Source organism: Triturus cristatus, chromosome 2_2 (assembly GCF_964204655.1).
Source record: "Triturus cristatus chromosome 2_2, aTriCri1.1, whole genome shotgun sequence".
NCBI classification, from domain to species: domain Eukaryota; kingdom Metazoa; phylum Chordata; class Amphibia; order Caudata; family Salamandridae; genus Triturus; species Triturus cristatus.
This window is the reverse complement of record NC_140582.1, coordinates 220,189,669-220,212,885: the sequence shown is the minus strand read 5'-3', so window position 1 is coordinate 220,212,885 and position 23,217 is coordinate 220,189,669. Positions and strand designations below refer to the sequence as shown.

Sequence of the window (23,217 nt, the reverse complement as noted above, 5' to 3'; positions counted from 1 at the left end):
AGTATACCTTCAGCTATCGCTGTGTGAGAATGGGGGTCAGAAAAGCAGATTATGATACATCTGCTCCAAGTGAGACTTAAGGACTTCCACTATGCCGCCTTGTATGTAACCTTCCCGCCCAAGAGGGTACTTAAGGTAAAATATGGGGAGGAGGGAAGCCGCCCACCTATAGATCTAGGTCAGCAACCGACCAGAGCCGTCTCCCTCCCATTGGAGGAGCTGGAGATACAATTTCAGTCTATTGTTCAGTCAATTATTCTATCCACTTGTGACGTAGTTTTCATACTGTAAAATGAAAATAATTCAAATAGATTGCTCCCAGGTCCAGAATGAAATCCATTTACATTTCTGAAATGATATAACAACAGATAGCTACCTTTGCAGACAAGATCAGCTCCTTCCCATCGTCCAACGACATTACAAACAGCAGTTCTGTTTCCGCCCTCTATGGTATAACCGTGTTGGCATTCATAAACAATTGCACTTCCATAGGTTGTGCTGTTGTACGGACCTGCCAGAGCCTTTAGAATCAGAGGGGGTTCCCCACAATCCACCGCTGCAGAGACAACCAAACATTGAATTATGAAGCATCATTGGATAACACAAACCACAAATGCTGATAGAGATTGTTTTAGTTTCAAGAGCCCTGTTGGACTTGGCCCTTTCTCCAAGGTCACTCTCAAACCATTTGCCTTTACCCTCCTGTTTTCTGAACCCATTTTGTTGGCTTTTAGGACTCTATGTACATTACCATTGCTAACCAGTGCTAAAGTGCTTCTGCTCTCCCCCAAATAAATTACATTTGGCTTACACCTGATTGGCACATTTAATTTACTTGTAAGCCCCCCCATATATGGTACCACAGATAGCCAGAGCCTCTAAATTAAATGCTACAAGTGGGCAGCAGGACTCATTGTGCCACCCACTAAATGTTGTGAGTAATTGGGTTTTTGGTTGACTGGGTTGTGAGCCCCGGTCAAGCAACAGCCACGTCCATTGCAGGGTGCAGCACAAAAAGTCACTAAATTAACCTGTGCTTAACGCTGGGTAGCTGGGCACAAAAAGCAGTCAGGCTTAACTTAGAGGCACTGTATAATGTATTTATGTGGCACACAAACAGCAACAAAGTGAAAACACAACACAAGAAAAATCCCAAACAAATTTAGAAAAGTAGAGTAAGTTTTGATAAGCTATTTGACACCAAAACAACAAAAATCCTATCAGTAGAACCAGAGTTATGATTTGTAAATGTTTTTAGTAAAAGCTAGCACCTAAAAGATCAAAGCGCCAACCATGGACATCTAGTCGTAAAAGACCAGTTCAAGGTTGAAAATAATGGTCAACTGCATTGGAACGCGGTTAGATACAAGAAGTGGATGAGGCCCAGTCAGTGCTTACCTTCAAACTTGAAAACATTTCTGAGAAAAAGGTTCCAAGAAGGTAAAGTTCTACGGGACAAATCTACAGAAGGTGTCTGAGGAAAATCTCCAGTGGGACAAAGCATAGGACTGCAGCTGAAGACAGTTCCACAAGGCTGGATACCCCTTTGGCGAAGGACCGCTGAAAAGGACTTGCTGCTGCGGAGAAGAACGTAGTGGGAAAATCCGCAAAGTCAATCCGACCGTCGATCCACCTCAGGCAGTTAGGCGAGCAGATTGGTCCTGGTCTCCTCCTGGTTCTCAGAGCAGTTTTTAGCCAAAATGTTTCCAAGTGTCCACTTTTGGATTTTCGCTGTCTGGTCACCTTTATAACCATATCCAATGGTCCAGGACTGGAGGGGTACCACTTGGAGAGTCAGGACTCACTTAGGCTGGGTGCAGGTGCAGGTTCAAGATGGAGGAAGCCTTTTGTGTCCCTGTGGCTCTGACAAGGAGGACAGCAAGCTCAAACTAACCCTTGTGAGTAACTCTGGAGGTCCTGGCACAGACCCAGTCGCTGTACCCAGGCAGAAGGCTTCAGAGCAGCAGGGCCACAGGGCAGAAATCCAGCAGGGCAGCAGCCATTCAGAGCATCAGTCCAGCAGAGTGGCAGTCTGTCCAGCAGCACAGCAGTTCTTCTTCCTGGCTTTCTGGCTTATCTACAAGTCCAGAAGTGTACTCAAGAGTTGGTGTCTGAGGTCCCTTTCTATACCCTGGTGCCCTCCTTTTGGATGGTGGAAAACATTTCTACACTGTGGCATTGAAGTGCATGGAATTGCCTGACTCTGATCTGGCTACAGTGACAATGGGTAGGTGTTAGGTGCTTTGTGTGAGAGCAGGGCACCCTATTAATTTGCAAGTGGGCTGTGCTCAGCTCCAGTCCCTAATCCTGCCAGCAGATGGCCCATCAAGGCAACCTAATCCCTCTATTGTGTTACTGTCTGAAAGGAATTTGCACAGTCTAACTGTCAGCTATACCCAGTCATGTGACCGTCTTCACCATTACATAGGGATTTTCATTACAATTCCAAAGACACAAAACATGACAATCCTACCTGCTCTAAATTGGAAACTACAGCTGATTAAATGTAATAAGGAATCCCCAATGTTATCCTATAGGAGGTGTAGGCTGCACAGTAGTGACAAAAGAATGTAGGAATAAAACTTAAAAGTACATGCCCAATCTTTTATTTACACAGCACCCCATGCTATGGCCTACCCAGGGTCTACGTTAGGGGTGACTTATGTGTAATAAAAGGGGAGTTTAGAGGTTGGCAAGAGGGGCTTTAATGCCAAGTCGACATGACAGTTGAAAACTGCATTCAGGCTGCAGTGGCAGGCCTGGGACACGTTTTGAGGTGCTACCTAAGTGGGTGGCATTGGTAGCATTTAGTTTACAGGCCCAGGGTGTATGGTATACCACTCTTCAAAGGACTTTAAAGTAAATTAAATATGCCAATTGTGTGTAAGCCAATCTAACCATGTTTTAGGGGAGTGAGCACAAGCACGTTAGCACTGCTTAGCGGTGGTAATGTGCACAGAGCCCAAAGGCCAACAAAAATTAATTCAGCGAAAAGTGGAAGGTAAAATACAAAACGTCTGAGGGTAACCCTGCAGGCGAGGTTGCCAGGACCAACAGCAGTCTTTTAAAATATGTCTCAGACCTGCAATTACAGCCTGTGATGCAGTTTTAAACTGCCAAATCGACCTGGCAAAATACGTTTTACATGTCCTAGTAGTGAAAACTCCTAAATTCGTTTTTCACTACTGTAAGGCCTACCTCTCCCATAGGAGAACATTGGCTTACCTTATTATTTTTAATAAATGCTAACTTTTGACTGGAAGCAGGTGGAAATGTCATGTTTGGACTCAAAATAATTGTAGTCTAAAATCAACCTTTCTGTTCATTCTGTCAGGATGGAAGAGGCAGAGCTATTCCCTGCCCAACTTACGTTTCAAAGGCTGCATCCAGCACATTCACAAAGAACTTGTCACCACTCTATTGTCACAACAGACCCCTTGGAGCGTGGGCAGGGGAAGAAATACATTCCGGAACCAGATGTGGGAGGGAAATCTAGCAGATTCTCCTGCTTCAGAGGACTGCCCTTCTACTTCAAAAGATAAAAAAATCCAGCAGCCGGATATAAATAATAATGGCATAGGCCATCTGAGGGCTAGCGGACCTACTGAACCAAGGACTAACCCCAAGACACTAAACCCAGAACCCAGACATTTTTTATTATTTTTTTTATTTTATTGAGAGTTCATAGACAATCAGCATACAACAATATCATATATAAATACATATTTCGCAATATTGAAAAAAAGATCGAAAAATTAATTAAATCTGAAGTTCACAGTATTATAGTATGATACATAACCATATCGAAAAATACTCTATAATGCAATCACAATATTTCTATAATACAAGAAGAGGACCTAATAATTTAAAGTGTGACAGTGCAATAAATCAACATAATCTAAAGTGCAAAGTGCTGTAACCGAACATATACTCGAATATATATTCTCTCCTTTTATGTCCACTACAAAATGTTACTCTATATCTCAAACACACTCCAATATTTCTTATATTTTCTTACAGTTCCTGATCTTAATGCATATTTTCTTTCCAGTTCTTGTATCCTAGACAACTTTGCCCTCCATGCATTAAAAGTGGGTATCTTCTCTGTTCTCCATGCTTGCAGAATTAAAGATCTTGCTATTGAGACTGCGACAAACAAACCTTCCTGATGCGCAGAGGTATCAGGAGAGCAGCCCAAAACCACAGTTGACTTGTCAAATAAGATGCACGGATCAATTATAAATGTAAGATATTTCTCGATCTCCTCCCAAAATCTCTGGATTTTGGGGCATTCCCAGATGATATGTGTCCAGGTTCCCTTCTCTGTGCAACGAAAGCATGTATCTTCTATTTGTGGGTATATTTTATGAAGAAAAGAGGGTATTCTATATATCAACTATTTCGTATAATATTGCATGCGTTTAAAATTTGCCCCTCTGAAGATAACTGTATTTTATTTGTTGATCCTATTCCAGGTTGACTTAAGAATCACCATATCTTCCCTTTTCTTCCATCTATCCCTGGCTTTTTCGTATAGTGATAGGGATTTATTTCATCAAAGATCTTAATCCAGTTACTAATTTTCCGTTGTGTGGGGGAATTAAGGGCTTCACTAATACTAATTTTATAGCGCAAGCTTTTCATATCTAAATTTTCCAATATAGATTTCAATTTAATAAATGACCATTTCAAAATTGTATTTGAATGTTGGAGTCCTGCTTCGATTTCCACCCAATTTTTCCAACAATTCCCCCGAATAAAATCCTGGATTTGAACATATCCATTTTCTTCCCACAGCTTTAGTATGTTACTTTCTAGAAGACATGTTTCCCCCGTATGTATATTTGAAAGCCTAGTTGAAATATTAATTCTAAAAATATCATAGTGCGCTAACAACTGAGTTTTTTGTCTCAATAACCATTGTAGGGTCTTATACCGGACTTTTTTAGGATATTTAGTCACTCTTGTTGGATCTATTATATTGCACTCCCTTAGGATCTTATTCATAAAAAAGTTATCCACCTCTTGAGTGTCTAAGAAGAAAAATCTAAAACTGTGATGTGCAAATGTCGCATAATAATAATTTCTAATATTTGGAAGGGATAATCCTCCATCAGTGAAAGGATAATTTAAAGTGTCAAGAGCTAATCTTGGCACCTTATTTATCCATAAAAAAGTAGAAAACATACTGTCTATTTCTTTGAAAAAAGTGGTCTGTATTGCACAAGGGGCTGCACTAAAAAGAAAATTGAAAAGTGGAAGAATGGACATTCTAATTAACGCGACTCGTCCAATTATTGACAATGGAAACTGATTCCATTGTTTTAACTGAGACTGTACCTATCCTAGCAATGGAGTATAATTTAGGGAGAAAAGATCTTCTACTCTCTGAGTTACGTAGATTCCTAAATACCTCTTCGGACGGGTATTATATATCTGTCTAAATTCCAGTAAAAGAGAGTCCACTTCACAATTACATAATATAATTTCTGTTTTAGACTTATTGATTTTATAGCCCCCAATCTTTTTAAACTCTGCAAAAATACTCAAAACTTCTATCTGGGTATTTTTCTTTGGGTTCAGGAAGAGGACAATATCATCAGCATATAATTTTATGTTTGTCATTCCTTGAACCGGGACTGTGTGAGCTCTTTTTTCCCTGATTGCAATTGCTAACGGTTCTATGAACAGAGCGAATAAAATCGGGGAAAGGGGACAGCCCTGTCTGGTGCCTCTATTTATTTGGCATATCCCTATATTAACAGAGTTTTGGCCTGTGAATTTGTGTAAAGTTGTTTCAATAGAAAAATAATCTTATCTGGTAAGCCAAAATTTTCTAAAATTGTAAAAAGACAATTCCAAGAAACAAGATCGAATGACTTTTCGGCGTCTAAAATCCAAATCTGCGCTTTGACCTTATTAATATTAAAAAAATCTAGTGCCTCTAATAAAAAGTTTGTATTATTATACAGCTGTCTCCCTGCTACAAAGCCGCACTGATCTGTGCCAATAAGGGATCCCACCATCTTATTTAGCCTATTGGCAAGGAGTTTAGTAAACATTTTATAGTCAGTATTTAAAAGGCTTATTGGTCTATAAGAGTTCACATTTTCGCTATCTTTATCTTTTTTTAAAATACTGACCACCACTGCCGTGCGAAAAGATGCAGGTGGGTCACCTCCTTGTAGCAAATAATTTGCAAGTTTTAAAAATTCGGGGCAGAGTACAGTAGAGAATGCTTTAAAAAATTCTTCGGGGATGCCATCCTCTCCAGTGGCTTTGCAGTTAGGCAAAGAGCTGACAACCACATCTAATTCTTCCTTCGTAAATTCCGCTAACAAAAGCTTTTAAAATTATTTTCCAAAGTTGGGATTGGCAATTTCCGCAGAAATTCATCAATTATCTCTGGGGAGACCTGCTGAGTTGTCTGATATATGTCTTTATAATGTCTAAGAAACACCTCGCCTATTAATGGCATAGTTTTTACGCAAGTTTTGGTTACATTGTCTTGAATACATTTGATTCTGTTTCGAACTTGTTCTTCCTTTATTTGCCAAGCTAGCAGTCTTCCCGTGTACTCGCTATCTTCATAGCTTGTCTGAAGATATAACCTGCTAGCCCTATTCCCTAAGTCATAATAGAATTCCCTCATTTTTGTTTTTGCGTTCAGTACTTCTTGCCTATTATTTAAAGTCCTATTTCTAAAGTATTCTTGATTTGCATAAGCTAAACTATTTTCTATTGCCATTCTTTCCACCTTCTTAGCTTTTTGTTTCGGTATCTCTTTTGAGGTAATTATACCTCTCAATGTAACTTTAAAAGCATCCCATATTATGTTAATTGGGGCAGAATCTTTATTTATAACGAAGAAAGAACCAATCTCCTTCCCTAACTCTGCGCACCATTGCTCATCTGCTAAATTAAATTTATTAAAATACCACCTTCTTGATACTTGTTCATCTTTCTTCCCTAGAAGAACTTCCATTTTAATGAGTACGTGATCTGAGAAGGCATTTGCTATATGCTTATATTTACGAATTTCCAGATTATGGGAAGTTAGAAAAAAGTCAAGCCTTGATGACGAATCATACTTTGCTGAGTAGCAAGAGTACTCACGTTTAGTTGGATTGTTGAAACGCCAATGGTCTAAAATATCTAAATCTGTCTTACAACTCAGTAAAGCAATACATACTTGTGGTTTATTTTGCCTTCGATCTTTTTTTGTAGAATCCACCACCGGGTTTTGTAAATAATTAAAATCCCCTCCATATATAATCTGACCAGGTATACCCGTCAATGCTTGTTTTAACTGCAAAATGGGGAGCGGGTCATCTACAACTGGTGCATAGATTGTAGCCAGTATCACACTTGTGTGGTTTATTTTCCCATGCAAAAATGTCCATCTGTCACTTGTGTCTGAATGAGATGCTTCAACATGAAATTGAACATGTTTACCTATATAGATGCTCACACCCTTCTGAGCTGTCCCTGATATAGCCGAGCAGCAAAAACCCGCCCAGTTTTTAAACATAGAACCCAGACATTTTTGTAACCACAGACATAAGTATTCATGTCTTCCAAGGACATATAGTAGAGGCACCTAAAATAGCAATTGCTTGAAAGTCGATTATTATTTGGAGTGGGTGGTCACCCACGAAAGAAATAGCAACACTAACTTGTCAGGGGGAACCCGAAGGGACTAAATTAAACTAACCTCAGCCCCCTGGTTGCCATGGTACAGAGCAGACAGGCCTAACTTAGGGAAATATGTACAGTATTTATGAAGTACTAAAACAGTAATAAAATGAAAACATCAAACAATAAAAATCCAAAACCAAATTAGAAAAGTAGAGTACATTTGTTAAACAAAATGACACCAAAACAACAACAATCCAATAAGGGGAGCTGGAGATAAGAATTCTGAAGTTTTAACTAAAAACAGAGCCAAAAAGCACTAAGCGCCAATGATAGTCTGTAGAAGCAGAAGACTGGGAAATAGGCACAATTTCAGGCAAACCGCGATGGGGCACGGGTTGGATACTTCAGGCATGTTAGTCCTTGTCAAAGATTTTACATTCAACTTTGTCTTTTTTGTGGAGTTCAAAATAGTCCTGTGGGGCACGCTTGAAGCTGTATCCCAGGAAGGTGCATCGAAATTGGACACCATTGCCAGTAGCTCTCCGTGATGGCTCTAGAGTCCAAAAATGTTTTAAGTCACATTTTCTTAGGATTTCTGGAGCAGTTTCACTGGTCATTTGTAAGGCCCCCATGTCTTCACAGAAAGCCCATAGTAGCCAGACATTACTTCAGCATAGGCTACCAGCAAGGTTCAGGCCAGGTCTACTTTGTACTGGTCAACTGGTTGATTTAGGAAAAAGGCATCTCGCAGCTTACTGTGTCCCTGTAGGCACACAGGAGGTCAGCCAGCTGACCCTAGGTACCAGAGGAAGCAGGTGTAGTCCTTCTGGGCTCTTCTTAAGTCACAGACAGCAGATCCAGTCCTTTTCTGATCTTCTGCAGGTCCAGGAAGTGTTGGAGGAGAGATACTTGGGGCACCACATTTATGATTAGCAATAGTGAGTGGGTGGGCTTGACTCCTGGACACTCTCTAACCAATGGGCAAAAGGTTTCTAGCGGCAACCCTATCCACTTTTCAGCAGTTCCTGTTTGCCCTTTTGCAAACAATCCCCTCCTAAAAATCCAATATGGGGAAACCTTTCCTTCCTTGTGCAAAGTTATTGTGTCCATACAGAGGTGTGGCCAGGGAAAAGAGCAGTGCCCTCCCCTGTACCCACTCCAATCCCATTCTTGGGGTAGCTTCCCTCCCCTGGGTTTGGTGTCAGCCTGGCAACTGTGTTGCTTGGGGACAAAAACCTCCCCTTCTTCAGGTCTCTCCTTACAAAGAAAAACAAATGGGCAAGCCTCACCTCTAGCCCATTCAAGTTAATGAAGTTCCTGGGTCCACCCTCAGCTGCCCTTTCTGGGATGAAAGGGATCAAATGCCCCTCACCCAATCCACTCTGTAGCCAGGTTTAAGACATTGTCATGCTCTGGGAGACGTTTTCAAAGCTCATTAAGATTAGGCAGCAGCTGAGCAGCTGCTAATAGGCTAATGCATATGAGCCTGCACGAGCTTCAGGCAGGGAAAAGGTAACTTTGTAAAAGTTACTTTTCCTAAATATGTATTCAAGTTTTAACTTTACCATTAAATGGGATTTTTACTAAATATTAAACATGGTCTCTGAATGACTTTTGTAGCTGCTTCATATCAAATGTTACAGGTTTGTAACCTCCATTTTTACATTTTCTAGGATTCAGCTACAGCCCTTCCGGTAAATATAGCTTTTGGGGCCTAGTAACTGGAGGAACATGTCTATTTTAATTTTGCGCATGTTCCACTTTTAAATATTAAGCACCCTAGCTTGTTGGTGACAAGGTTTACTTAGGGGTGATTTATTACTATTTAAGAGCATGGTTTCCCAACTGTCAAAAACAGTTATGTATTTTAATAGGTCTGTACTATGGGATTTAGGGTGCTGCAGTCAGGCTACACCGGGCAGGTCTGAAGTCATGTTTTCCATGTCAATGGAGTGGATGGTACAATCAGAGGTGCAGTCCACAAGTGACATTTAACTTCACAATCCATGGGTGTATTTCTGCAACATATACTACGACCTTTCATGAAAGCTAAATATGCCAATTAGGGATAAGCCAATTTCATCATGTTTAAAGGGGGACCACGGGTATTTACTCCTGCTTAGCAGAGGTAAAGAGCACGGATTTCTAAGTCCAGCAAAAACAGAGTCCAGAAAAAGGCCAAAAATCTGGGGTGACCAAGCAGAAATGACAGAGACCCATATTTAGTATTTTTCACGTAGCACACCGCAGCAGGCCACTTTGCTGCACTTCATTAACGGGAAAGGGCAGGAATGCGACATATTGAACATTATGTGGTGCATCCTTGTCCTTTGCTAGTGCTGGTGCACGTTTGGCTGCCTAGAGCTAATGGAGTGTTACAGCAAACAAATGATGGACGGAATGCGGACAATGCAAACATTCTCCCCCAGTCAAAAGATCTGGGTTAAATCCATCATTCTTTTGCCCACTATGCCACCCTAGTTTGGACCCAGCCATATGCAAATCAGTCTTGACCCTGTGCCCTGTGGGATGGGTATGCCCTGAAACCGGTCCCAGGATGCTTGTTTCCGGTCCAGGGAGGACCTGACCTGGCAGTTTGGTCTGGACTGTTCTCATGGGGCACAGGGTTAAGACTGATTTGCATATGGCTGGTTCCAAACTGGGGTGGCGTAGAGGGCAAAAGAACGATGGATTTAACCCAGATCTTTTGACTGGGGGAGAATGTTTGCATTGTCAGCATTCCGTCCATCATTTGTTTGCTGTAACACTTAGAGCTAATGGAGGCACCTCTGCATCATGTTGCAAGGGTGCCAGTGTTGTAGGCGGGATTATTTTTGTGCAGGAATTGACCTCTTCTTGCACAAAAACAATCCTCAGAGGCATTTTCCTCTTTCTACGTATACTGAAGAATGCAGCACACATAGAAAGAGGAAAAATTAGGAGAAATAAAGATATTTATCTTCGTTGCATCTCACCTTGGGAGGCACAGCATTTTGACGCATTCCCATCTCTAAAACTAATGGTAAATCTAGGAATACGCCAAAACCCATGGGTGAATGTGTGGGAACACACTTGCCCTTTTGATGGGCTAAATTCTTTTTTAAAAATTGAAAAACGTATTTTCTGCATCTTCTCTGCATTTATGTAATTTTCCCTGGCACGAAAGACCATTGGTCGAAAGTGTTTATGTAAATTAAAACTCAAAAGGTCAGAGCCTATACTGAAAGGGTGACAGGGCTTGGTGTGGGTCGTATCCTTGTATCAAAGACATGTAATTAAAAGTTCTGTATGATTTTAGCTTCTATAGGTATGCAGAAGCTACTAATGGGGAGGCAGCTAGTTTGATTAACTTACGACACTGTAAGGATTGTGTCAATTGCTCTAGTTGTCAGGCCTCGAATTGCGTGATAACACTGTTGTCGGGCCTAGAATTGGATGATAACACTGTTTCAATATAGGTGCTTCCTCTTTGCAGCGGTTCCTTCAATATGTTTTTTTTAATGAACAATCTCCAGCTAATTCAGACCATGTTTGTCCAGATGCTGCCACTAGTTGGGCACTGCAAGTCCATTCTACCTGTAAGCCATGATTAGTACTGACCTCCAGTGGTGTTCTTAATCAACTGAAGGTGGCTGTCATGCCTTGTGATTTACTGCACAGACTGAGCCTAAAATACTGAAGCAACCGTTTCCCAAACAACTTGAAAGTACTTCTTTTTAAAATTCAGGGTCAATTCTTCGTATTGCCGAATGGATCTACCCCCTGTTATTTTGCAGTGCTGAAGCACTTGCCTACTCTTGCTGTATTTTCACTCCTTCGGCCAATCCTTTGACAGTTTTAGTAGCATTTAAAAACATGTGTTTGATCTATTAGAATTGTTGTAAAGGTCTTGTGATCCTCCCTTGGGTGAGAAGGTGTTCATCCTTAGTTCAAGAAAATAACCATGATGATGATGATGATGACAATGATAATGACAACAACAGTGATGATGATGATGACGGCGATGATGATGACGTTGACAACGACGATGAGCACACACTGACAATAATACTTAGACTCAAATAACGCAGAAAAATGGACCTTACCTTTACAACTTATTGATGGGGTCTCCCAAATCCCATCCTCTGTGCAAGTTGCAACATTTGTTCCTGATTCACTGTAAAACCCGTTCATACAGTGGTACTGAATATTACTCCCAAATAGTGTGTTGTTGCCCGCTGTTATATTACTGTTTTCGATCTCAGGGGGTCTCCCGCAGTCGATCTCTGAGAAACACATGAATAACAAACATTGAAGCCTAATGAATTACATTCCTCTCAACTCACCATCATTAGAAGGGTGTCACCTCCTGGGCACATATTCACACAGCAAATAACCCCACTACCTGCCATTGACATAAATGGATCACTGCCTTGAAAACCTTCTTCACCAACTATGATATTTTTAATTTCCATATATTTCCATTTAATCGTCCATTAAAACAACTGAATATCACCTTCATTGGAGTCTCAAAAGGTTTACAGGTATGAAGGTCTCTACAATGTTTAAAAGCCATCTTGAATCCATATGTTGTCAAATTTGTGGTGTCTTTAGACTTTGATCAAATGATCTAATAAGGCACAACAGCAAAGCACTTTGGACAGTTGTATTACAATACTACATGCCCCTTGTCAAATCTAACCCTACAAAAACTAGAAACAATATGAATAATTTTCTGAACATCCCCGTGAGCAAACATTAATTTGATTTTATTATATTTTGAAATTTATATAGCACACCTGGACCTCAACAGTGTTAAGGCACTTTACATTAAAACTTCTATAGTAACAACGTACATCAAGAAGGGGCAAGAGGAATTACTGCATAGTCGTTAACAAATGTATTGAGCATTAAAGACAGAGCATAGGAAGATAGAACCCGTCAGATCAATGCAAAACACCAGTTAGTGTAAGTATTGTCTGAAAAGATGAGCACTCAGTTATTTTCGATAGATAGTGATTGGTACCAAAGAATTGCAGTATGGAGACTGTGAGTTCCAGTATGCAGGAGATTCACCAGAACAGGGTTGCCTTTGAGTAAGTAAAAGTTCTAAACTAAGGGGTTTCAAGGAGAAGAGAGTTATGGCTTCTTTGACTTCCAAAGATCTTGAGCTAGTCTGCCTGGTAATGTGGTGTGTTACCACAGATGGCCTTGTGGAAAAAGCAAACACAAGGAGATGATGGACGGAGTGCTGAAACTATTCAGACACTTACCCCCAGTCACAGATCTGGGTTGAATCCATCATTGTTCTTTAGCTCACTTCACCACTCCAGTTCAGACACAGCTATATGCAAATCATTCTTACCCTGTGCCTCATGGGAACAGTCCTGCCGAACTGCCAAGCCATGTCTTCCCTGGACGGTAAACAAGCATCCTGGGACCACTCTCGGGCTAACAGCCCTCATCAACCAGGCTATCTTGAATCAGTGGCAAAGTGAGCAATGGACCTAAGTCTGGGCATACCCTGCCAACTTAGGGCAAACAAAGCAAACACTAAAAGATGATGGATGGAGTGCTGAAACTTTTCAGACACTCACCCCCAGTCACAGATCTGGGTTTAATCCATCATCGTTCTTAAGCTCAGACATATCGATTTGCAGCCTGTTCAGAGTACTGTTGCAATACAAAGTTGTGAAAGTCGAACATAAATACTCCCCGACTGATGTAAGGAAAATAATATGAGTAATACATCTCTCTAAATCAAATAACAGCTTTAAATACATATTGAAAATTCAACCATTGTTAACCAAGCAAAACTTTGGGTGTTATTCTCTCACTGAATAGAAGATGGTTTCTGCCTTAAAGGGGTCCTTTAATGTCACCATATTGTGCAGAGATGTTCAGTGGTGACTTCACTATTAGCGGTACACCTCCCAGCAGAAAATTCACTGCAAGATCCTCCACAAAACAGTTATAAAGAAAGTATTCCTGATAAGATGCAATGATTTCCCCATGTCATTACAGGAGGGAAGTCTTCCTCATGTGGACTCAAAATGTTGGAGACACCGCTCATACCCAAGGAGCCTTTCCCTTCTGTAGAAGGGGTTAGTCATATGCAAGTCATTATGGACACAAGGCTGCGATATTTGGTCAGGAAAGCAAGTGGGGTTAACAGCAGATATGAAACTTTGAGACTTTGCTTTTGGCCATCCAGAAAGCTATGTAATATTACAAAGACAGCTCTCACAATAACAAGATAGATCCTTGTGAACCCCAGGGATGAACTACCGTGAATGGAACTTCATGAGGATGAAGGACAGAGGCTATTTCCTCAGGGGAGACGTCTAAGGTTCATCCATTGAAACCACAGTGAACATGGAGTACCGTATGTGATCACAAGAAGCTGAATATATACCTCTTCAAAGAAAAACTCAATCCAGGTGCCGGATACAGGTCCATCCCCTCCTGGAGCTCAGCAGTCTTTTCCCCCCTCTCCCAGGCAACCCATCTTGAAAGGTTCTCATTGCCTTTGGCCCCATACCATGCTTTACTGCCTCTGACTAGATTTTCTCTTTATAAATACCACATACATGCATACATTTTTACACACATAAGTAGCAAGGACGTTTTCAATGGAAGGCTTCCGATCCATTTTCTTTGCTTGTCTGTGAGCACATCCTATTTTAGGAGCATACTCCTCTAATTTATTTATATCTTGACGAGATTATTCAATTTTCCACAGCAGGGGTTTGAACTGCACTTTTGAACTGCACTTTCCCAAGCTAAATATAACTTTGTTTGTGATGTTTGCTTGCACAAGGTAGACACAATCCAAACACTGCCTCCCATTTATGGATTTTAAAATTGTGGCAATCAGTAAATATGTCTTAATGGGTCAATAGAATTCCAAAGCCTGACAATGTTGTGCTGAAGTGCTCAAAATCCAAACTCACAATTATTCGCTTTTTATTTTCCTGCTTTCACAGTTGTTGATTAATACTAAAGTGAAACAGCATTACTTCCTGTTCAACTCATCTGTAATGTGTTCCTTTCATGGCTACCCCTTTCTTTCCGGGCATTTGTGTCACTATATCCCACTCTTCATCCTTGTACTCATCTTACGCAGAATACGTTGTCAGAATATGGTTTTACATAATATCACATCCTAAATGTCGTCTGCAAAAAAATTGCCCTTCTGGAGGCAATATTCCCACAAATTATCTCTCTCTTTGCGCGTCTCTAAAATGCTTATGAGTTCATGTTGCAGGTCTGTATGCAGAATCAAGAAAACAAATCAGTCACTTTGCGGGTGACCAGAGGAGGAAGTAACCACATAGTATGAGGTGGGAGAAGGAGTATGAAAGAGACTAGAAGGAGCAAACAACTTTTCTGTTTTTAAGACATCAAGCATTAAAATGTTTCGTTTGGCATTTGTTGCTTTTAATACCTTTGTACCCCTCACTGAATAAGTTTACGGTTTATACTGACCCCCGGAAATACACTTCTGCAGGATTTCTGAAATTTCTCATCTGCCACCATCTCCTCGGTATATTTTGAAAAGGTGTGAAGGCCATTGAAATGAAGCATAAAGTAAGAGTGACCAAAGGTCTTTTGCAGAAGTGAATGGCAATAAAGTGAAGAACCAGAGTGCACATTTTGAAGGCCCAAACTACTGTCTCAGCAGATCTGGGGGACAGACTGTGGTCTAATTGCACTTCTGCCCCATACGTACTTAGGTATATAGATAGTGTTTCAGATTAAGAGAGTAACACAGGAGACCATTAGTCTCCTGTCCAAGATCACCACTACCATTGTTATCGCTAGGCAATGTGAGTGCGGCAACAGCAACACTGCCCTTTGGAAGATGTTTGGAGTAAAAATCTCAGGGAGCCTCGTGCAAGTCACAGGCTTGACACATGCCAGTGCTCGCTCCATTTTTTAGCCTTCAAAACTTGGCATAGATGTACCATATGTGTGGCGCAGCGCCCAGAGCTACTAACTCCAGAGCGCGGGCTCATGGTTCGATCCCCGGTAGCAGCTCAACTCAGCATCATGTGACTCTGGGCAATAGCTCATTTAATCTACCTGATGCCCCCAGGGCCTTGAAACCCTTAGGGGGTGATATGTTTGCGCTTTACAAAAATGACTTATTATTACGGAGTCACGAATATTAATTCTGATTTTTGGAGTGCGTAAAAATAGCATAATTCTGGCATCATGTACTAGATAAAGAATCACATGAGGTTTATATGCAGTCAGTTTCTGCAATGCTTTGATGGTTTCTAACAGAATCACAAAGGGGAAAAAAAGGAGCCGACTTTTCAGAAATAACCTTGCTGTGACACAAACAACGTAAGTGGAACTAGTAAGTAACTAAGAACCATGAAAACAGCAAACAAAAAATTCATATCAGAGGCAAAATTCGGACATCAGGCTGTATGATGTTAATTTTACTCAGGCCACAAGTCCTAAAAAAGAAGTGGGGGAACTAACCAAGTCGGGCAGTGTATGCAAGTGACAACACGGCGTGAGACATTACTTCGCGTGACATCGAGTATGCCTTCACAGGAGTGGCATCTCGATCCATGACTTCACAGGAAGTCACAACGCTGGAGGGAGATCCTAGTAACTGCAGTAAACAGGGCTGAAATTTGTCAGAGAGATCAGATGGGACACGGAGTGAGCGCCATCCTTGCCATATTTGGGAAACCCATCGAGCATGCATGCACTCCTGATTTAGGCAGAAGACTCTCGATTTTGTAAGCTACACATGTTGGCGTTTGCCATTGTAAAACTTCCTTTACCCAAGGGTTGAACAAACTAAGTCTGCCACCAGCCCGCTCCACCAGGAGTACTAGTCCATGCGCAGCACATTTCCATGTAGATGTGATTGCTTTAGCTGCCTGTGCTCTCCAGAGGTTAGACTGCCCACCTGTGAAATATGCTTACCCATCTGTACCCACCACTTAATGTTTCTATGGTAGGCACATGCACTTCTTTTAAGAGATTGTTTTTCAACAAAAGACCATGACCGAGAATAAGATTGAAAGACAGTAGGGGGAAAAAGGCAAAGGAGAGATATGAAAACAATGAAGAAGGCAGAAAAATTGATGAAAAAAGTACTTGCAAGAATAAGATAAAGTCAAAGCAAATGTAGAGTGGTGAAAGAAAAAGGTAATGGCAACCCTGGAATCCAGCAATGGGACCCTATGAAAACATTTGGGGCTCTGCATTTATGTATTTACAACTTACACACTGCCCCCCTCAAAAGGTTGTCACCGCCACATTTAGCAGGTGACATCTCTCAAATTCTTATTGTTGGCATTATAATGTCCAAACCTCTCTCACATTAACCAGCGCAACCGAAAGACAGGCCACCCTATAATCAGTACCACCAGAATACCCACATAAAGAATGGACCATACATTTTACTGTAAAGTATCAGCTCTACTTCAAAATAAGTGCAAGCTGGCCAGTGTCAAAGGATGAGAAGAAAATTGTGATAAAGTTAACTCCCAAGAAAAAGGACATATGAAATTTCAGTCTCAAATAGCACTTCAAAGAAAATATTGCCCTTCACAAGGAAATATTGATAGTTTGCATAGCAAGTGTGTACATATAGAAACAGTGACAGACGCCACAAACTATGGCCAGTAATTTGAATCTCCATTAGACTAAGCTTACTAATAAGAATTTTACACATCCTAGACATGTTCAACCGCAACATGGTTTACTGGAGAAGATGTAACGCTGACCTCTGGCTCAGATATTCACTGTAGCCTCATCCCGAAGGACCCAGGCCTATGTAGGCACACATGATTCTTCATCTCATACATAGCCTAACTTTGAATTACATCAGTCTGCCAGACAGCAGCAGCAAAGCTAACCTCTTTTATGATGCAGTACATTGCAAACTCTGCAGCATTGCTGCAGTAGGAAGGGGTGGGAATGGCAAAGAGAAAGACCAGCCATACCTAGATAGGGCGATAAATTGATAAAATAACACGGCAATATCCAACCCTTTTGAATTTCCACAGTTATAAAAAACAACTTGCCTTCCTTTAAAGGGAGCAAAAAACACACAGGCACATGCATCAAGGTAGGATTTTGAGAGTCCTTAATTGCGATAATTAAGGAATCGCAATTAAGGACTCGCAAAAGCCTATGCATGTAGAAATCGCTGTGAAAATAGCGATTCCTACACATTCCTTATTTGGGACTCGCAAATTGTGAGTCGCAAATAAGGAATGGCTTCCCATTCAATCCTATTGGCCTACAGGCCCATAGGAATGAATGGGACATTGCATGCGCAATTTGCGAGTACCAATAGGTCCTCGCAAATTGCGCATGCAATTTCAGGGTGCAAGGGTGTCAAAAGGACACCCTGTTGCACCCCTGAAATTGTTCTGTGCACATATGTTGCGCTCACACATGCCCTAAGGGCATGTGTGTGCGCAACATGAAACTTTGAAAAATGCACATAAGTGCATTTTTCAAGGGTTTTGCAAATTACCATGAAGTTCAACTTCATGGTAATTTGCGCCCCTTATTAGCGAAATCGCTATTTTTTTTAGTTTAATGCATTGCATTTATGGAATCTCAATTTGCGATTCCTTAAATGCAATTGCAATTTATGTAATCGCAATTTAGAGATTACTTAAATTGCGATGTTTGCATTTGGGATGATGCATCCCAAATGCAAAAATACCGGCCGCAAAGGGGTAGATTCTGAGAATCTGCCCGGTTTTTCTTTTGATGCATGTGCCTGACAGAGCCCTAGTTACATATTACACATGAACATCAGTATTCTAAGGGATGCTCCACAGTTTCTTCTTTTGCGTGGGACAGGGTTTGATGTCTAATCATACACCCCTCGTGTATCTTTTGAAGAAAATAGAAGCAGGCCTGTCTCCCACAGTGGTGCTTAACAAGTGTTCAAACAAAAAATGTGATGTGTCTAGGAGGTGCTATGATCAAGGGCCAGATGTACAATGTGATTTTGCATGAGCAAACGGGTTTGCGAACCCGTTTGCGCATGGCTTGGCAGTTCGGGCTGGACTGTTCTCATGAGGCACAGGGTCAGACTGATTTGCATATGGCCATGTCTGAACTGGGGTGGCAGAGTGGGCTAAAGAACGGTGATGGATCAAACCCAGATATCTTGACTGGGTGTGAGTGTTTGATTTGTTCTGATGCTCCGTCCATCACCACCCCATTTTGTACCGCTTTGTTCGCCATAAGTTGGCAGGGTATGCTCAGACGTGAGTCCCTTGCTCACTTTGCCACTGGATTCAAGCAAGCCTGGCTGAAGACGGCTGAAATGCCAGAAACCGGTCCAAGGAAGCTTGTTTCCGGTCCAGGGAAGGCATGGCTTGGCAGTTCGGGCAGGACTGTTCTCATGAGGCACAGGGTCAGACTGATTTGCATATGGCCATGTCTGAACTGGGGTGACAGAGTGGGCTAAAGAACGGTGATGGATCAAACCCAGATCTCTTGACTGGGTGTGAGTGTTTGATTGGTTCTGATGCTCCGTCCATCACCACCCCATTTTGTACCGCTTTGTTCGCCATAAGTTGGCAGGGTATGCTCAGACGTGAGTCCCTTGCTCACTTTGCCACTGGATTCAAGTAAGCCTGGCTGAAGACGGCTGAAATGTCAGAAACCGGTCCTAGGAAGCTTGCTTCCGGTCCAGGGAAGGCATGGCTTGGCAGTTCGGGCTGGACTGTTCCCATGAGGCACAGGGTCAGACTGATTTGCATATGGCCATGTCTGAACTGGGGTGGCAGAGTGGGCTAAAGAACGGTGATGGATCAAACCCAGATCTCTTGACTGGGTGTGAGTGTTTGATTGGTTCTGATGCTCCGTCCATCAGCACCCCATTTTGTACCGCTTTGTTCGCCATAAGTTGGCAGGGTATGCTCAGACGTGAGTCCCTTGCTCACTTTGCCACTGGATTCAAGCAAGCCTGGCTGAAGACGGCTGAAATGCCACAAACCTGTCCTAGGAAGCTTGTTTCCGGTCCAGGGAAGGCATGGCTTCGCAGTTCGGGCTGGACTGTTCCCATGAAGCACAGGGTCAGACTGATTTGCATATGGCCATGTCTGAACTGGGGTGGCAAAGTGGGCTAAAGAACGGTGATGGATCAAACCCAGATCTCTTGACTGGGTGTGAGTGTTTGATTGGTTCTGATGCTCCGTCCATCACGACCCCATTTTGTACCGCTTTGTTCGCCATAAGTTGGCAGGGTATGCTCAGACGTGAGTCCCTTGCTCACTTTGCCGCTGGATTCAAGCAAGCCTGGCTGAAGACGGCTGAAATGCCAGATACCGGTCCTAGGAAGCTTGTTTCCGGTCCAGGGAAGGCATGGCTTGGCATTTCGGGCTAGACTGTTCCCATGAGGCACAGGGTCAGACTGATTTGCATATGGCCATGTCTGAACTGGGGTGGCAGAGTGGGTTAAAGAACGGTGATGGATCAAACCCAGATCTCTTGACTGGGTGTGAGTGTTTGATTGGTTCTGATGCTCCGTCCATCACCACCCCATTTTGAACCGCTTTGTTCGCCATAAGTTGGCAGGGTATGCTCAGACGTGAGTCCCTTGCTCACTTTGCCACTGGATTCAAGCAAGCCTGGCTGAAGACGGCTGAAATGCCAGAAACCGGTCCTAGGAAGCTTGTTTCCAGTCCAGGGAAGGCATGGCTTGGCAGTCCTAGCAGGACTGTTCCCATGAGGCACAGGGTCAGACTGATTTTCATATGGCCATGACTGAACTGGGGTGGCAGAGTGGGCTAAAGAACGGTGATGGATCAAACCCAGATCTCTTGACTGGGTGTGAGTGTTTGATTGGTTCTTATGCTCCGTCCATCACCACCCCATTTTGTACCGCTTTGTTCGCCATAAGTTGGCAAGGTATGCTCAGATGTGAGTCCCTTGCTCACTTTGCCACTGGGTTCAAGCAAACCTGGCTGAAGACGGCTGAAATGCCAGAAACCGGTCCTAGGAAGCTTGTTTCCGGTCCAGGGAAGGCATGGCTTGGCAGTTCGGGCTGGACTGTTCCCATGAGGCACAGGGTCAGACTGATTTGCATATGGCCATGTCTGAACTGGGGTGGCAGAGTGGGCTAAAGAACGGTGATGGATCAAACCCAGATCTCTTGACTGGGTGTGAGTGTTTGATTGGTTCTTATGCTCCGTCCATCACCACCCCATTTTGTACCGCTTTGTTCGCCATAAGTTGGCAAGGTATGCTCAGACGTGAGTCCCTTGCTCACTTTGCCACTGGATTCAAGCAAACCTGGCTGAAGACGGCTGAAATGCCAGAAACCGGTCCTAGGAAGCTTGTTTCCGGTCCAGGGAAGGCATGGCTTGGCAGTTCGGGCTGGACTGTTCCCATGAGGCACAGGGTCAGACTGATTTGCATATGGCCATGTCTGAACTGGGGTGGCAGAGTGGGCTAAAGAACGGTGATGGATCAAACCCAGATCTCTTGACTGGGTGTGAGTGTTTGATTGGTTCTGATGCTCCGTCCATCACCACCCCATTTTGTACCGCTTTGTTCACCATAAGTTGGCAGGGTATGCTCAGACGTGAGTCCCTTGCTCACTTTGCCACTGGATTCAAGCAAGCCTGGCTGAAGACGGCTGAAATGCCAGAAACCGGTCCTAGGAAGCTTGTTTCCGGTCCAGTGAAGGCATGGCTTGGCAGTTCGGGCTGGTCTGTTCCCATGAGGCACAGGGTCAGACTGATTTGCATATGGCCATGTCTGAACTGGGGTGGCAGAGTGGGCTAAAGAACGGTGATGGATCAAACCCAGATCTCTTGACTGGGTGTGAGTGTTTGATTGGTTCTGAATCTCCGTCCATCACCAACCCCTTTTGTCCCGCTTTGTTCGCCATAAGTTGGCAGGGTATGCTCAGACGTGAGTCCCTTGCTCACTTTGCCACTGGATTCAAGCAAGCCTGGCTGAAGACGTCTGAAATGCCAGAAACCGGTCCTAGGAAGCTTGTTTCCGGTCCAGGGAAGGCATGGCTTGGCAGTTCGGGCTGGACTGTTCCCATGAGGCACAGGGTCAGACTGATTTGCATATGGCCATGTCTGAACTGGGGTGGCAGAGTGGGCTAAAGAACGGTGATGGATCAAACCCAGATCTCTTGACTGGGTGTGAGTGTTTGATTGGTTCTGATGCTCCGTCCATCACCACCCCATTTTGTACTGCAAAATCAATGTTGGCATGTACAATTCCTAAATAGCGAGTCGCAATTTATTTGCGACACGCTATTTAGGAATTGTGAATCGCAATTAGGAAGGGGCGTTCCCTTCCCAATTGCGTCCGCAAATCAATGTACGAATGTTTTGTGACCGCAATTGAGGTCGCAAAACACTTGCAAATGACCACCCTCTTCAAGGAGGTGGCAATGCAGTCGCAATTTGGAAGGGGTCCCCAGGGGAACCCTTCTACTTTGTGACTGTCTCCAAAAATATATTTTAAGGGCAGGCAGTGGTCCCAGGGACCACTGCCTGCCCTTAAAAACTGAAACGAAAAAGTTTCATTTTTTTTAAAAAATGCATCCCGTTTTCCTTTAAGGAAAACGGGTTGCATTTTAAAAAAAAACTGCTTTATTTAAAAGCAGTCCCAGACATGGTGGTCTGCTGAGCCCAGCAGGCCACCATCCCTGGGGGGCCTGTCATTCCTAATGGGCTCGCAAATTGCGAGAGGCTCATTAATAATAATGAGCCTCGCAATTTGCGACCCCATTGGGAATTGCAAACAGTGGTCAAAACACTGTTGCACTTGCAAAATAGCACCTCACAAATTGCGAATCGCAAAAGACTTGCAATTTGCAAGGCGCTATTTTGCACGTCGTACATCTGGCCCCACACCCTGCCCCACGAAAAGTAGAAACTGTGGGGCATCCCTTAGAATTCTGATGTTCATGTGTAATATGTAACTAGGGCTTTGTGTTTTTTGCTAGTATTGTTGGAGGGTGCCCTTTGTTTATTATCCCTTCAAAGCTCCTCTTTTGTAATATAAATTCCTTTAAAGGGAAACAGCTCTTCAACATTTAGTGATTGGAACTGGTAAATAAAGCACATAATTTCAAATGTTTCAAAATCATTTTTTGTTGGAAAGTAACAGGTTCTTCTGCACAAAGCTGAAATATTTGAGTAGTAAAAGAGCAAGCAGGATTATGCAAGACAGCCCTTATTTAAAGGGAAAAATGCACAGTTGCAGCATGGATGAGAGAAGAAACGAGCACACGATTTCTACAAGTTGGCAAATAAGTGCACATCAATCTGTAGTCCTGACCAAACTTTAAAACGATCGGTTTCAGTTGATGAGTGTAGCATGCATACATCGGTCTATGCGCTTTCACAAACATACAGCAATAAGTGGAAACTGAACTGGTGCTTAGCTATGTGTGGTAGGTAGATAACTCTTTTGAGTCATTTAATCAATTATAATGTTCCTCCATGTATAAAAATTAAGGATCTGGGCCTTACATAGGGTGTACATGACAATTGCCTTTCACGTAGCTGCTGCCACCCACACTCCAACTTCATGCACTAAGAATTACATACAAAGCATTAACCTTCGATGTAA

The 23,217-nt window shown here is 42.6% G+C and overlaps 1 protein-coding gene across 3 annotated transcripts in view; it reads right to left on the bottom strand.

Annotated features, from left to right (window-relative positions):
- Window positions 1–23,217, bottom strand: part of SUSD1 (sushi domain containing 1) — a 611,958-nt gene that overhangs the window by 446,567 nt on the left and 142,174 nt on the right. For 2 of the 3 annotated variants that reach the window (XM_085641265.1, XM_085641266.1), the window contains exons 6-7: window positions 11,724–11,903; window positions 377–556 (exon numbers count right to left, since the gene is read on the bottom strand). In XM_085641265.1, coding sequence (XP_085497391.1) covers window positions 377–556; window positions 11,724–11,903 — 360 coding nt within the window. The remainder of the gene's footprint in view (window positions 1–376; window positions 557–11,723; window positions 11,904–23,217) is intronic. The other variant, XM_085641267.1, reaches the window with a different exon arrangement.